Source organism: Onychomys torridus, chromosome 1 (assembly GCF_903995425.1).
Source record: "Onychomys torridus chromosome 1, mOncTor1.1, whole genome shotgun sequence".
Classification (NCBI taxonomy): domain Eukaryota; kingdom Metazoa; phylum Chordata; class Mammalia; order Rodentia; family Cricetidae; genus Onychomys; species Onychomys torridus.
This window is the reverse complement of record NC_050443.1, coordinates 164,898,494-164,915,485: the sequence shown is the minus strand read 5'-3', so window position 1 is coordinate 164,915,485 and position 16,992 is coordinate 164,898,494. Positions and strand designations below refer to the sequence as shown.

Sequence of the window (16,992 nt, the reverse complement as noted above, 5' to 3'; positions counted from 1 at the left end):
CACATCGAGCGGACTCCATGCAGCACACTGAGCTCTGACCCCCACACGCACACCCATATTCACACAAGCAAACATAATAAGGATTTCCTCTTAAAAAATTGAATGTGAGCCAAGCGGGCGGTGGTGGCACATGCCTTTAATCCCAGCACTCAGGAGGCAGGGGCAGGCGGAACTCTGTGAGTTCGAGGCCAGCCAGGGCTATACTGAAAAACCTCAAAAAACCAAAATCAGATAATTTAAACCTGTATCTAAAAGGGAATTGCCAGATACCTAACAAATGTTTACTCGCCCTAGTAACTATAAAGTATGGGTGCTTTATGATCCATATCAGAAAGACTGTCAGAACCACAAAAATATAAATAAGTAAATACCTCAGAAAGCAACTATTTACTGACTGGGCCATGTGCCTACAGTTCGATCCCCTGTGTAGACCCTCAGAACCACTGCCTAGAACAGAAGGTTCCCTTTGGTCAATCTGCCACAGGACACATCTAGTGATATCTGAAGACTTGTTCAGTGATCAGAACTGGACAGTGGGGATGCTGTTGACATCTGGTAGGGAGAGGCCAAGGGTGCTGCTAAACAGTATGCGACTGTCCAACAGTGAGGGAAAATCACCCCCAGAGGTTTTCATCACAGAGAGGCTCACACTGCTGTTCCAGACCCATTCAGTCAGAATCTGGGCAAAAACTCAGGCACTTGTGTTTGGGAAGCTCCTCCCATGATTTCTGGGCAGAGAGCCCCTGGCCTAGCAGAGGCTCCTTTTGATGATGACTGTCCAGCAATGGCGTGTGGGAGGTGCACAGAGGGAACTGGCCCCGGGTCTGGTCACCCAGCGCTCTGCTGGACTGATTCAGTAGTGGTGGTGGGTTTTTTGTTTTGTTTTTAGACTAGCTTTGAACCTGAGGCTATCCTGCCTCAGCCTTCCAAATACTGGGATTATAGGCACAAACCGCCAGGTCTAGATGGAATTAGCATTGTTTTTGTCCTAGTATTGCTAGGAAGATGCTCTTGGGGGACTTTTCCTGCTTCCCAGCCCCCACCAGCCCTGTCTGCCTGCTCCCCACACAGCCCAGAGAAGTAGGCATGACTGGCTTTACTTGCACTTCAATGAGACAGGCCTCTTTAGAGTTTAGAGGCCTGCTGGGCTTTGGGGGAGCCTACAGCACAGACATGCCACTTCAAGCTGAAGCAGAGAGGCCTCTGAGAGAAACCACTAGGATGAGGGGCAAGTGGTACTTTCAGTCAGCTTCACCTGAATGGGCAAAAGGAGTCACAGTATCAGAAGTCCCTATACCTACCAAGTGGCAAGCCCCTGCTCCAGGACCCCAGCAGCTCCTTGGGTACCACATTCAGCCCTACCCTTTCTGGTGCTCCTTCCTGCTTGCCACACAGGAGTCACAGTCCCTGAGCACATATGGCTCAGCCCTTGCCCAAGCTGAGTCAGACAGAAGAAGGGCAGACCTCAGTGATGCTCCTGGTTCTGGCCCAGGAGCATCCCCACACCATCTGTTCTCTGGGCCACACCCAGAGAAGGTGAAGACGCAGGATGCTGGCCGGCAAGAGAGGCTCCTGCTGGGACCAGGGCAATGCCCTCAGCAGAGCGGCTTTGCCACACCTCTCACACCATCTTAATGTCCAGCGTATGGATCTGGGCCAGGTTCTGGCGCTGGGCCTTGACCATACGTAGGCGTCTCCCATGCAGCGTGAACTGGGACCAGGCGAAAAGCTGTAGCAGTGCACAGGTGATGGGCACCAGCACCAGCAGGTAGAAGCAGCCCTGGCGGAGTGTTGGAGCCTGCGCCGGGGCTGGGGCTGGGGGCTCTGGCCATGGCTGAACACTCCCCACAGAAGTCATTGGGGGCTGCTGAAAAAGGTCATGACCTAGGACAAGAGCACACAGAGGGAGCGTGGTCAGTCCCGCTGTCCCCCAAAGTCCCACAGGTACACAGAGGGAGCGTGGTCAGCCCCGCTGCCCCCCAAAGTCCACAGGCACACAGAGGGAGCGTGGTCAGCCCCGCTGTCCCCCCAAAGTCCACAGGCACACAGAGGGAGCGTGGTCAGCCCCGCTGCCCCCCCAAAGTCTACAAGGCACACAGAGGGAACGTGGTCAGCCCCGCTGCCCCCCAAAGTCCCACAGGCACACAGAGGGAGTGTGGTCAGCCCCGCTGCCCCCCCAAAGTCTACAGGCACACAGAGGGAGTGTGGTCAACCCTGCTGCCCCTCCAAAGTCTGCAGAATGGCATCTCAAACAGTGTAAGTGTCCTAAACTGCAGCTTAAAATTTTTTTAAACAGTCTCACTATTGGCTGGCCTCAATCTTGCAGTTTCCTGCCTTAACCTTAACAAGTAGCTGGGATTGTAGGTATATGCCACAATTCCTAACTATTTATCTATATTTTATTTTTAATTTTTTTTGAAACTGTTTCTAAGTAATCCTGGTTGTTCTAGAACTTGCTATGTAGACCAAATTGGCCTTGAATTCACAGAATTCACTTCTTGCCTCTGCCTCTGAAGTGCTGGGATTAAAGGCAAATACCACCATGCCCAGCTTCCTCCTCCTCTTTCTCCTCCTCCTCCTCTTTCTCCTCCTCCTCCTCCTCTTGTCAGGGCATCTAGCCCAAGCTAGCCCTAAACTCATTATGTAGTCAAGGATGACATTGAGCTTCTGATCCCCCTGCCTCTACTTCTGAGTGCCCAGGTTACAGGTGTACATCACCACAGCTAGTTTATGTGGCTCCAGGGGTCAAACTTGGGCTTCATGCATCCTAGGCAAGTGCTGTCCAGCTGAGCTATGTCCTGAGACAGTCTCATGCACCCTAGGTTGTTCTCAGAGTCAGTACGGCGCTGAAGGTAACCTTGAACTCCCCATCCCCTGCTTCTGTGTCTTGAATGCTGCAATTACAGGTGTACCATCTTGCTCGGCTCCTACCATAGCTCTTTTCCTGTTTGTTTGCTTTGCTTTTTGAGACAGATTTCTCTGGGTAGCCCTGGCTGACCTTGAACTCACTATGCAGACCAGGCTGGCCTCGAACTGTATCTCTTAATATCTGCCCCAAAGCCATTTCTCACATTCTTCCCTTCTCATGAGTGACCGGCCATAGCTCAAGCACCTGTCAGTCCTCAGTTGTCTGTCCACACCTGTCCTTATGTGTTGCCTCAGTTCCATAGCCTCTGCCAGTCTCCTTCACATCTCCATGCTACTGACCACTCCGTCTGTCCGTACTCTTCAGGGCAGTGACAGTGGACTGTAAATCAGGTGATGACACTCCCCGCCTATAACTCTTCCACTTCCTTAGGCACTGAAAACCCACTCCATATGCCACCCTCTCCGCCCCTCTCACTGTCTAGAATCTTTTTTTCAAGACAGGGTTTCTCTGTGTAGCTCAGGCTGTTCCGGAACTCATTCTGTAGACCAGGCTAGCCTCGAACTTTAAGAGACCCAACTGCCTCTGCCTCCCAAGTGCTGGGATTAAAGACTTAACCCCCCTGCTCATTTAGACAGCTAAGATTTTGCCTGTCTTACCATTGGCACCTCCCTTACACACAGGACCAACCTATACAGAGGTCTATGCTTGATTTGTTGAATGAATCAATGAACTTAGAAAAAAATGGAGAGGTGGGCCACCAAGGGTTATCATCCCAAGGCAGTGCAGGCCTAGGTACAGCCCTCTGCCTCCCTCGCTATACCCATGGAGGGAAGGACAAGGAGCCTCACCTGTGTAGAAGCAGAGAAGCCAGGTGCCCAGCAGTGGGGCAAAGGTCTGGCCGGGTTTGGTCACCAGGGCCACCATACCGAAGAGAAGCGCCGAGGCTGCCTGGGTCCGGTGGTTCAGCACCAGGTCCTCATCCACCAGGTCAGTGACCACCAGGGTCAGCAGCTTACAGGTGCCCTCGGTGAAGACACGGTTGCTGCCCGCGGAGAGAGGAGCGAGAGTGAAGGGGATGGGCACAGAGGTGTGGGGGCAGGGTGGGCGGGGCATACCTGGCAATGAAGAAGCAAAGCAGGCCGGGGCGGTCTGGGCCAGCCAACAGCATGAGGAGGCTAAGGCTCAGCTTGAGCAGGAAGAGCCCCCGCACCACGGCATAGACACCCCAGCGCCGGCACAGGGGCAGGAAGTAGAGGTTGTTGAGATGAGGCGCAACATAGGAGATGCCTGGGGAGGGAAGAGGGCCCCGCTTCTTCAGGAGCAATGCCACAGCCTCAGCAGCAGTTGGCAACTGATGTTGTAATAACCAGAATCTCAGTTTGCACCAATTATATACCAACAATGACTTGCACTTTTCACACTTGATTATCACAGCTTAATTTTTACTTTATGTGTATACATGTTTTGACTGCATGTATATCTGTGCAGAGGCAAAATTGGCATTGGATTCCTTGGAACTGGAGTTACAGGCAGTTGTGAGACACCTTTTGGGTAAATGGGAATCAAACCTGGGTCCTCTGGGAGAGCAGCCAGGGCTCTTAACTGCTGAGCCATCTCTCCAGCCTGCTTTTCACACCTTAATTTTCACAAGCCCTTCAAGGTAGATATTGTAGTTCCTTGGTATTTATGGGGGTTGACTCCAGTACCTTCATGCACAGCAAAATCTATGGATTTTCCAGACCTTTTTAAAAATGGCATCGTATCTGCATAGTACTTAACATACTCTCAAATACTTCTATTTTGTTTTAGTTTTTGTATTTAGTGTCATGCAGCTCGAGATGGTCTTGAACTCTTGATTCTCCTGCCCTTATCTCCTGAGTGTTGGTTACAGTCCTAACCACCACACCCAGCTTTATTTTGTATTTTTACTTTATTTATTGGTTTTTTAGACAGGGTCTCTCCATGTGTAGCCCTGGCTGTTTTGGAACTCACTCTGTAGACCAGGCTGGCCTCAAACTCACAGAGATCCATCTGTCTCTGTCTCTTGAGTGCTAGGATTAAAGGTGTGGGCCATTACAGCCAACCTATTTTGTTTTATTTTATTTGCTTTTGTTTGGAGATAGGATCTCACTATGTGGCCCTGGATGGTCTGAAACTCATAATGTAGACCACACTGGCCTCAAACTCACAGAAATCAGCCTGCCTCTCCTTCCTGAGTGCTGGGATTAAAGGCCTGCACTGTCTTGTTCAACCTCTTTTTATTTTAATTTTAATTATTTTGACACAGGGTCTCATGTAGCCCAGGGTAGCATCTATCTTGCTGTGTAGCTTAGGCTGACCTTGAACTTCTGATCCTCCTAACTGTACCTTCTGAGTACATTGATTATGGACTTGTATCACCATGCCTTGTTTCTATGGTTCTACCAACAAGGCCACACCCCCAACCCCTCTCATAGATTTTAAATTATCTCTTTTTTCTTCCTTTAAAACATTTTTTGTTTGCTGAGTTGTTTTTTTTTTTTTTAATTTTGTTTTATTGTTACTGTTTATTGTTTTTGAGACCCAAGATGGTTACAAAGTCTCATCAATCCTTAGTTTCCACAGTGCTGAGATTATAGGTGTGTGCCATCAAGCCTGGCATAAGTGCCATTGATTATTTATAATATTCAGTACCATGTAAATACTATGCAAATAGCTGTTACACTGCATCATTCAAGAGACAATGACAGGAAGAACAGAAAAAGGCTGCAGCGTCAGTGAGATGGCTCAGCAGGTAATGGGCTTGCCACCAAGCCTGACAGCCTGAGTTTGATCCCTGGGTCCCACATGGTGCAAGGAGAGAAGCAATTCCTGAGAGTTGTCCTCTGACCTCCAGATGTGCCCCATGGCAGGCATGCACCCACACTCTCACCACGCCAACAGTAAATAATGAACATGTGGAAATAAAGAGGACTACCCATGTTTAATGGAGACATACTTTTGTTCTAATACTTTCCATCTATGATTGGCAGATCCATGGATATGGAGCACACCAGTATAGGGAGGGGCCGCTGTACTATTGTTACCCTCCTTTACAAGTAAGAGTGGGGGTGGGGAAGAAAGAAAAGGCCAGGCAGGGGTGGCGCACGCCTTTAATCCCAGCATTCTGGGAGGCAGAGGCAGGCAGATCTCTGTGAGTTCGAGGCCAGCCTGGTCTACAGAGCGAGATCCAGGGCAGCCAGGGCTACACAGAGAAACACACAAACAAAATGACAGTATCTCAGAAAGACTCAACAGCACACCCAAGTCCACTCAGCAAATGGCACACTGGCTGCTGGCTGCATCACATTGCCTGCGAGTGTCACCATCACCATGGGGACTGAGGTGAGGACCACTAGACCTCCACCCAAGGAAAATGGAACTGGGGGCAGGATATGCAAGCTGCTGGCCTGAGGTAGCACTTACCCAGCAGGAAGGAGCCTGTGGAGAGCGAGATGTGGTCAGACAGCAAGTGCTCCAGGAAGAGGGGGAAGAAGTTACTGTTGAAGTGGCAGTGAAATACCTACAGGACAGAATGGTGGGGGTTCATGGGCCACGGGCCGCTGGGGGCCAGCGGGGGCCAGCAGCCCTGGACCTCTCCCCATGCCACCCAACGTGGGACATACCAGAACAAACCTAAGAGACATTCCTTGTGGCCTACTTAATTTTACTAAAAGTTTGAAGGCACAGTAAAATAGCAACTAGAACAATTTTTAAGTTTTCGTGACAAAAACAATGAATTAATTTTAAAATGTATTTAAACAAGCCAGGTGGTGGTGGCACACGCCTTTAATTCTAGTACTGGGGAGGCAGAGGCAGGCAAATCTCTGTGAGTTCGAGGCCAGCCTGGTCTACAGAGCGAGAGATCCAGGACAGACACCAAAACTGCGCAGAGAAACCCTGTCTCGGAAAAAAAACATTTATATATATATAAATATAAACATAATTTTGGGTAACTTGTATACTACCTATGTTTTAAATGGGGCATTTGATGTTTTAAAAAAGATTGCTACAGGGGCTGGAGAGATGGCTCAGTGGTTAAGGCTGCTCTTCCAGAGGTCCTGAGTTCAATTCCCAGCACCCACATGGTAGCTTACAGCCTTAACTCCAGTTCTGGGGGACCTGACAAATCTTCTTCTGGCCTCTCTGGGTACCCGGCACACACTTGTGCACAGATATGTAGCCAAAACACATAAAATAATAATTAAATTTTAAAAAGACTAAGAAATGGCTCAGAGGTTAAGAGCACTGGCTGCTCTTCCAAAGGTCCAGAGTTCAATTCCCAGCAACCACATGGTGGCTCATAACCATCTACAAATCTGGTGCTCTCTTCTGGCCTGCAAGCTGAACACTCACTGTATACATAATAAATAAATAAAATCTTAAAAAAAAAAAAAAAAAGAAAAACCAAAAAAAAAAAGTGGGGGGGGATGCGGTGGGATGGTCTTTCTGTACGCTGTGAATATGTGTTGCCACCATTGGCTAATAAAGAAGCTGCTATGGCCTATGGCAAGACAGAATAGAGCTAGGCGGGGAATCTGAGCAGAGAGACAAGGCGAAGAAGGTGGAGTCAGAGGAGACTCTGAGGGCTGCCTGGGGAGCAAGGTGTAAGGGACACAGGTAATGCCAGGAAGCCACATGGCAATATATAGATTAATAGAAATGGGTTGAATTACGTGGTAAGAGCTGAGCCACAGGCCAAACAGTTTGTAATTAATATAAGCCTCTGGTGTTTATTTAGGACTGAATGGCTGTGGGACAGGATGGGGCAGGGCAGAAATTTCCATCTCTGGTGTCAGAGGGGGCACAACACGACACAGAGAGAATCTCTCAGTCTTCACATTATGGATGAAGACAGGACTGGGCTCGGAGAGAGGCTGAGACCTGCCTAAGATCACACAGTGAGAGGCAGGAGTAGAGTCATACCTAACAATTTACAAGGCCCTGGGCTCAACAACTCTCAGCACTGTGGGGATGGGGGCAATGGCACAAGGTAGTAGGGAACACAGAAGGTGCTAGAACCTAGGTCTCCTAAGGTCCCAGCCTTCCTACCATCAGCCCTCAGGATGGAGCGGTGAGGGGAGACCCCCCATACCTGTACCAGGTCCATGCCCACAAACCACAGGAAGTTTTGATGGCGTGCCAGTTGCCGGAGGTACTGGCCCAAGGTGATGCCGCCTGCTTCCTCCCCACCCACCAGCAGCTCCTCTTTACACGTGCTGTGGGCAGAGGGGAGGAGACAGCAAGGGTTAGACCAGAGTGGGCCAGAGGACTGAGTGTTAAAAGCAGATCTGACCCTAGGGAGCCAAGGCTAGTCACTCACCCGCCATTCATGACCAGGGCTGAGCAACCCCCTGTCCCTCCTGCTGGCCTCAATCCGCTGCCTCAACAGTTGTGTGGCCCCCAGAAAGCCCAGGCCAGAGCCAGCAGCTAGTACCACACAGAAGGCGCGGAAGGAGGAGAAGTCCTCCTTGTTCCAAAAGGCGTAGGAGGCAAAGACGGACAAAGACCCAGCCGCGCTGAACAGGGAGCAGTAAAAGTTGAGGTGGGTACGGTCATGGGCTGAGAGAGCCAGGTCAGCCAGCAAGGCATGATGGTGGAGGTCCACGAGGGTCAGGAAGCCATCATAAAGGCACAGGCATAGTAGGAACTGCAAGCCAGCCGGGGCCCAGGGCACCCAGAATGCCAGGAAGGACAGTGCCAGCAATGGCCCATGCCAGCTCAGAGCCCGGACCCGTGTCAGCACCACATCTCTGGAGGAGAGCCCAGCTCCTGACCTGTCGGGGAGAAAGAAGGTGTTAGGAAGGAACCTTTTGGCCTGAGCAGGCCCTAGTTCCCCTAGTGGGGCCCAGGAAATGGGATGGAGGAATTCACAGCAAGGTACACCCCAAGTCTCCAGCCCCTTACTTGAGACTTAAGAAGCATGGCTTACAGTCATCCACCCTCTCCTCAGCCCATTGCCTGTCAGGGCTGATGACCAAAGGGCTGCGGGATAAAGATTCTCAGGGTCAGGAAGAGTAATGAGCCAAATTTGACAGGGAAGGGTCAGGGAGCCATTGGAAACGGCAGGGTAAATGTGTGGCACAGAGCCATGAGTAGCCACCCATGCCCCACTAGGGTCAACCCCTCCTCCTGGCTGAGCCATGCTCCTACCACAACTGGCGTCCCTTCCTTTTCCCACCCCAAATTTGAGCAGTGGTCCTCCAGCTTGGGGAGCATCAGGATGGAAACAGGCAATGTGATACCTTCCCAAAGACACGCACCGGGGCTGGGAGCTGAGGAACTGGCGGTCACTGAGCCAGCCGAAGAGGGGGTCATTGAAGCTGTTCCAGAGGAGGAACACAGTCTGCAAGAAAAGAGAGGGGGTCTGGAGAGATGGCTCAGCGGCTAAGAGCACTGGCTGCTCTTGCAGAGGACCTGGGTTCAAAATCCCAACACCCACATGGTAGTTTACAACTGCCTATAACTCTACCTCCCGGGGATCCGACACCAACAGACACACATGCAAGCAAAATATCAATGCACATAAAATAAATAAATCATTAAAAGAAGAAGAAAAGAGAGATGGGAAGCTGTACTACACAGGGCTCCCCAACTCTAGTCTTTCCCTAGAGAAGGTGGCTGCTTCCAGCAGGCAGGCTTTTTGTTCAAAGCCCCTCTCCTGGCCGGTCCACACTTCAAACCCAGTGACCCAGGGCAGCTGTTAGTGTATCCAGCAGATTAAAGCTAGATAACCTACATTATATACGAATGTACAGCAGTGAACACCTAAGGCAGTGGCCAGGGGTGCTACAAGAGTTCTCCTGAAGAGACACCTTAAGACTCTGCCAGCTTTTCTGGCTGAGTCTTGCTAAACAACACAGCCTGCCTGCAAAGCACCTACCACTGGGACAGAACCCAGCTCCTTCTGTCTGCCTGGACACCTGATGCCTTAGTCTCCCATGGCCACTGGCTGCCCCATGCTTGGCCTACCTCTCCAATCCAGAAGGACACTTTGTTGATCTTATACACCGAGACAAAGGTGTCCACATAGTACAGCAGGAACACGTTATGCAGGATGGAGGTGAAGAGGGCCAAGGAGCCATACACCACGGCTGTGGGCAGGCCCAACAGCCAGGCTTGGGGCCAGGCTAGCCCCATGGCTGCTGGCCAAGCCTCAGCCCCAGGAGCACCAAGGAGGGCTCACGGACGATGGCAGTCTGACCATTCTTGTCTCTGGGGAAGAAGAAGCCAGTTAACAACAAGGATCGGTGCTGTCTCTCTCTCAAGCTAGCTCTCTGAGTCCTTTAACTTTTAAGATAAAATAACTCATTCCAGGCTGGGGTCTGTAGCTCAGTGGCTGTCTTCTAGTCCAGTGCCTGGGTTTAATCCCTGACACTGAAAAAAAAATGTTTTATTTTCTTAAACTCGTTTCCTTTGGGAGGGAATTTGCATGTAAAACAAAGCTGGGGAATTACCAGTGAAGTAGGGCAGAAACAATCTAAGCTAGAAGCCACCACTCTGGAGTTACTCCAGGAAACTGAGATGGCCTATGAGAAGGGAAGGCGGGCATCCAAGTACAGGGCCAGCTCACATTACAGGGCTGGCTGCTCAGCCCACGGTACAGCCTTCACTGTCTAGACATGAGCATGGCGGGCTTAGGCAGTATGCTAACAGCATCAGTCCAGGTCACAGGGAATCATTATATGAAAGAACAGTGGATTAAAACGCCCATAGAAAATGCTCTACACACCGGGCATGATGGCGCACGCCTCCTACCCAGCACTAGGAAGGCTGAGACAGGAAGACCACTAGGTCAGCCTGGCTACATAGTTCAGGCCAGCCTTGGTTACACGATGAAACCCTACTGAGAGAGGGGGCAGTGTGTTCAATAGGAACATATTGGTAGGATCGTTATCTTTACAAAATTCCAAGAAACACTATTATGGTCTTACAGAACAACCCCAAATTAAAAAATGCTGAGGAACTTAGCCAATGTCAGATAGCAAAAGAGCAATAGATTTGAATCCAGACTTTATTCCCTTTTCTCATCAAATCCTATAAATTTTCCCCTTTCTTGAATTCGGGGTTTTTTGTTTGTTTGTTTTTTGTTTGTTTGTTTGTTTGTTTTAGAGCTGAGGATTGAACCCAGGGCCTTGTGCTTGCCAGGCAAGTGCTCTACCACTGAGCTAAATCCCCAACCCTGAATTCGGATTTTTATCTGACAACAAAGCCTTTCTTTTGTTTTTGGTTTGTACAGCAGGAACACATTGTGTGTAGTTCTGGTTGCCCCGGAACTCACTCTGTAGACCAGGCTGGCCTGCCTCTGCCTCCTAAGTGCTGGGATTAAAGGGATGTGCCACATTGCCTTCATAATTGACCTCTAAAATCAGATTTCTGTACACCACTGGAGAAAATGGGAAAGCCAGCGAGAAATCTGCTCTATAAAAACAGAATGTGGGGCTGGAGAGATGGCTCAGGGGTTAAGAGTGCTGGCTGCTCTTCCAGAGGACTGGGGTTCAATTCCCAGCACCCACATGCAGCTCACAACTGTCTATGACTCCTGTTCCAGAGGATCTGAACCATCACACAGACATACATGTGGACAAAACACCTATGTACATAAAATACAAATAAATAAACTGAGCCCAGTGGTGGTGGCATATGCCTTTAATTGGGAGTACAGCACCACTCGGGAGGCAAAGGCAGGCAGATCTCTACGAGTTCAAGGCCAGCCTGATCTGCAGAGCGAGTTCCAGGATAGCCAAGGCTAAACAGAGAAACATTGTCTCAAAAAATGTGAGAACAGGCCTGCTGGCGCATGCCTTTAATCCCAGCACTCGGGAGGCAGATAGGCAGATAGATCTCTGTGAATTTGAGGCCAGCCTGGGCTACAGAGTGAGTTCCAGGACAGTCAGGGCTACATAGTGAGACCCTATCTCAAAAGAACAAGACATGGCTGACTGTGGTGGTGCATGCCTTTGATCCCAGCACTTAGAAAGCAGAGGCAGTCCAATCTGGATGAGTTCCAGGCCAGTCAAGTTACATAGTGAAAACTGGTCTCAAAAGAAAGAAAAAAAAAAGAACAAGATGTACTTATACATTGATTCCAGAAATGCCACCTCAAGGAACTAACCCCAAGGGATTATGTGTAGAGGTATGCACAGCAGCAACATTTATAAACAGCCAACAGCTGGACACATTCCAGGGCTATAACTAAAGGGCAAGCTTGATTCTCTCCAAAAAGGGCCACACATGGGCAATGCTGGCACTGGGCACAGAGACTTAAGAACAAAAACTGAGAGTGTATGGAAGCTAGGGGTGTAGCTCAGTGGTAGAGCACTAGTCTAGCATCTACAAGGCCCTGGGTTCTATCCCAGGCAAGGAGGTAGGGGATGAGAACCTACAAATATGACCCTACTTGGATGCAACATCAGTGCATTTGAAACCAAATTAAGATGGAATCATACTGAATCTGTGCCGTTAGTCCATATTAAAATGAAAATTGAATATCAAGTGTGCTGGCTAGTTTTATGTCAACTTGACACAAGCCAGAGTTAACTGAAAGGAGGGAACCTCACTGAGAAAATGCCTTCTTAAGATCTGGCTGTAGGCAAACCTGTAGGGCATTTTTGTAAATAGTGGAGGAAGGTCCAACCCATTGTGGATGGTGCCACCCCTAGGCTGGTGGTCCTAAGTTCTATAAGAAAGCACGCTGAGCAAGCCATGGGGAGCAAGCCAGTAAGCAGCACCCCTCCACGACCTCTGTATCAGTTCTTCTCCAGCTTCTCACTCTGAGTTCCTGTTCTGACTTCCTTCAGTGATGGACTATGGTAATGGACGCTTAAGCCAAATAAACTCTTTCCTCCTCAACTTGCTTTTGGTCATGGTGTTTCGTCACAGCAATAGTAACTCAAAACTAGCTGGGTGGGGGTGGCACACACCTGTAATCCCAGCACTCAAGAGGCAGAGCCAGGTGGATCTCTGTGAGTTCAAGGCCAGCCTGGTCTACAGATTTAGCTCCAAGACAGTCAGAGTTACATAGAGAAATTATTGTACACTGTGTGAAGATGTATTTGCTGCGATTGGTGTGATAAAATGCTGAACAGCCAATAGGAAGGCAGGAGATACAGGCAGGACTTCCAGGGAGAGAGAAGAGGAAGAGAATGGAGGTGCTGGAGAGACAACACAGAGAGGAAATGGAAGAGAGGTAACGCCATGTGATAGATAGAGTGTAGATTAATATAAATGGGTTAATTTAAGTTTTAAGAGCTAGTTAGGAACAAGCCTAAGCTATAGGCTGAGCTTTCATAGTTAATAGTAAGTCTTCATGTCATTATTTGGGAGCTGGAGGTAGGACAGAGAAACTCATTACATATGGCATCCAACATGAAGGCTTGAATATCCACATAGGGCTTGAGAAAGCAGTCTCTCAGGTAGGCTCTACATACAGAGGTGTAGTTCTTTTAAGAAACCCTGCTGTGCCGCGGAGCACTTGAGCGTCCATCAAGCTAGGTAAAAATGCCTCCAGAATCGAATCGTGGTGGACACAGGTAGCTTCCCAGAGCTGGGCAGAGCATGAGGCTAGGCTCTCAGGGAACCCAGTAGGGCAGAGCCAGCTGCCAGAGCTGTGTAACAACTGATGTGGACATTTAAGGTTTCTTTCCAGGTCACAGATGCTGCAGGGATGTAGTAAAGTGGTCCAAACTGAGAAAACGTTTAAAAAGATGCAGTAAAAAAAATGAGTATAGGGATTGGGGATTTATCTTAGTGGTAGAGCAAGCGCAAGACCCTGGGTTCGGTCCTCAGCTCCAGAAAAAAAAAAAAAAATTTTTAAAAATGAGTATAGACAGTCATAGAAAAAAAATAGTTTAAAAATAATAAAAGACTTTAAAGAGAAAGTAAAGTAAATTTTAAAAAATAAGCCATGTAAAGATGGGAAACCCAGGTGTCTGGTATATATGTTTTATTGACTGGGAAATTTTTAAATGCTAATGCACAAAAAACAATGCTGAGAGACATTGGGTTATGGAAACCGCTAAATTAAACCAACCTATATATTTTTAAAATGTCTTAACTTCAAAGTGGAATTTAGAAAATATGTTGCATTGGGGGAGAATTTATGCCTTTGTTTCTACAGGAAACAAAAAGTTACAATTCTCTTCAAAATTAATTTGATTAGTGGAGACCTCTGGAAAATCTTGGCTATAGACATGAAAAAAGAAACCAAGGAAGACTACAGGACAGGTGATGTATGTGCTGATCTCTACTATGGGAACAGCTCTGAGACTGGATAAGACATGATAAATCTTGTTGACTACAGAGTCCTCATGACTTATTATTACATGCCATCCTTTCATATGGCATGGATAGAGGTTTGGTTATATAGTCCAAACAAACATAAACAGATGCCTTTTACCTGCTCAAACATGAAACAAAAAAAATCATCTTTAACTGACTTGTACACATTCTATACTTGTGTTAATGCAGATATACGTTACCTTTAAAAGTTTGTGTTTTCAGGGTCGGGGATTTAGCTCAGTGTTAGAGTGCTTGCCCAGCAAGCACAAGGCCCTAGGTTTGGTCCTCAGCTCTGAAAAAAAAAAAAAAAAAAAGTTTGAGTTATTAAAAAAAATAAAATAAAATAAAAAAGGACCAGACACCAATAAAGATAAGTAGCCCAAGAGATCCAGCCTTAGAATGCCTCTGTTGCATTTTCCTCAAAATTCTGAATCCAGAACAACTTCAAAGCTGCTAGCTGAGATGGTCCAACATTATCCACTACTCCAGCCAGGACTTCAGATAAGCCCTGCACTTTCCCATCTAACAGAGACTAAACAAAAAATAATACAGCTATCTCTCCCAGGACTTGACCATTATCCCAATTTTCACAGGGTCCCATAAAGATGCTGTTGTCCCCAGACAACAGGAAGCAGACTAGATAAGATGATATCCACATTCCCAAGGGCTGGGGTAGGTGGTTTTGGTCATTTGGTGGTTGGTTACAAGTTGTTATTGGAAATGGTCAAAAAAGAAGCTAAACCAAGGAGATTAGATTCAGGGATCTCTTTCTGAAGGGCAAAGGGGGGGGGTTATAGTATAAAAATGATGAGATTAAAAGGTGGATAGTTGTCGGGGTGGTGCACGCCTGTAATCCCAGCACTCGGGAGGCAGAGGCAGGTGGGTCTCTGTGAGTTCAAGGCTAGCCTGGTCTACAGAGCTAATCCAGGACAGGCTCCAAAGCTACACAGAGGAACCCTGTCTTGAAAAACAAAAACAAAAACAAAAAAGTGGATAGTTGAGTCTACTTTTGAACAGCTACTAGTCTCAAATATTTCACATTGGTGTGTGTTTTTGTATACTGATACAAATTTAAGGTTATTTTTGTTATACTGTATATATGTTTCTACTCTTGTTTAAGGTATTGTACCTATGCAGCTAACTTACAAATGTAATATAAAGCTCTAGTCCTTGAAAGCTATTATCATAAACTATTTAGGATAATTAAGAAACAGAGGTTAGTAGTTATCCATAACAATCAAATTTGTAGTCATGTAAGGTATGTTTTTTTTTTTTTCAAGATTTATTTATTTATACAGAAGAGGGCTCCAGATCTCATTACAGATGGTTGCGAGCTACCATGTGGGTGCTGGGAATTGAACTCAGGACCTCTGGAAGATCAGTTGGTGCTCTTAACCTCTAAGCCATCTCTCCAGCCCGTAAGGTATGTTTTCAAGATCGGAGATATAGTTTAGATAGATAGATGGTGTTCAAACACTTCAGAGACCTACAGAATATGACATTTAAGATGTTTAAATAACATAAGGCTTTTCATGACAGTGAGATGCATCTGTTCCTGGCAGCACCAATCTACATCAAAAAGGATGATGAGCATCAAAGATCCTCCATATGGAGTTTGCTTTCTTTGTGGCAAAAATCAGCCACTGGGCAACAAACTGCCCTTGCCTCAGCTGCTGACAGTACGCTGTCCAAATTGGACAAACAGGACACAAAAGAAAGTGACTGTCAAACTTTGCCAAGACAAGGTGGGACAGTCCTTCAAAATTCCTACTTCACAGAGAAGTCTGTCAGATAGTCTAGACCTGTAGGCTGAAGATGGATGCCCCAACATTGCAGAGGAACCTTGTCCAGGCAGCCTGCTGTTTCTATCGTTCCTATAGTTTTGTAAGTTGTTTGCTCTGCACTTCCTGTTTACTTGGGTTATATTGTATCCCTCTCAGGTCTCTGATGGGCTTATAGTTACAGTTTCCTTGTTACCAAATTCCAAAAAGAAACTTACCTAAGAGATATAAAGTATATAAGGTTGAGAGACCTAAACACTTAGATTGTTTATCTGAGAAAATGTATTTGAGGTCTAAAAAGACAGTTTTGTATTGGTAGTACAAGTTAGGATAGAAAGTGAATTAGGTACAAAACTTTGGACTCACTAAGATTGGATAGATAATACAGTACTTTCTCCAAATTTGCCAAATACATATGGACTGGACATTTTTTTTTCTTTTTTGAGACAGGGTTTCTTTGTGTAACAGCCCTGGCTGTCCTGGAACTTGCTTCTGTAGTCGAACCTGGCCTTAAACTCACAGAGATCTGCCTTCCAAGTGCTGGGATTAAAGACGTGCACCACCAACACCCAGCTGTGAATGTAATTTTTACCTGATAACTGTTCTTATCATATATAGTTTTACTATAATAGAGTTAAAACTTTTCCTTTTTATTCATGTATTTGGGAGCTGGCTGGTGGGACAGAGAAAGACTCATTACAGAAACAGTCTTGAAAAACAAAATACAACAACAACAAAAAGTAACCCAAAACTAGTAATAATAGTCATCTAAACTAAGACATCAAGAAAAGATGGTCATGTGAGGACGAAGCCTGCAATAATGTAGCCACAAGCCAAGGAATGCTGAGCATCACCAGTAGACTTCCAAAAGCTAGACAGAGAGGGAAGGGCTCTTCCCTAGGGCCTCCAGCAGAAACATGACCCCACTACGCCCTTGAATGTGGACTTTTGCCCTCCAGCCATGAGAATACACAGTTGCTTTAAGCCATCAGTTAGTATCATCTGTTATGGTAGCCTAATGACACTGATGGTGTTCTCAGAGAG

At 47.2% G+C, this 16,992-nt stretch overlaps 1 protein-coding gene across 1 annotated transcript; it reads right to left on the bottom strand.

Moving 5' to 3' along the window:
- Positions 1–1,081: 1,081 nt before the first annotated feature.
- On the bottom strand, positions 1,082–14,399 carry Mfsd13a (major facilitator superfamily domain containing 13A). The gene is given in 10 exon segments (XM_036171470.1): positions 1,082–1,884; positions 3,718–3,911; positions 3,985–4,156; positions 6,314–6,410; positions 7,983–8,106; positions 8,211–8,242; positions 8,244–8,664; positions 9,151–9,233; positions 9,860–10,102; positions 14,368–14,399. Coding segments are annotated over 9 exon segments (1,554 nt in total). The 5' UTR covers positions 10,028–10,102; positions 14,368–14,399; the 3' UTR covers positions 1,082–1,621.
- Positions 14,400–16,992: the final 2,593 nt, after the last annotated feature.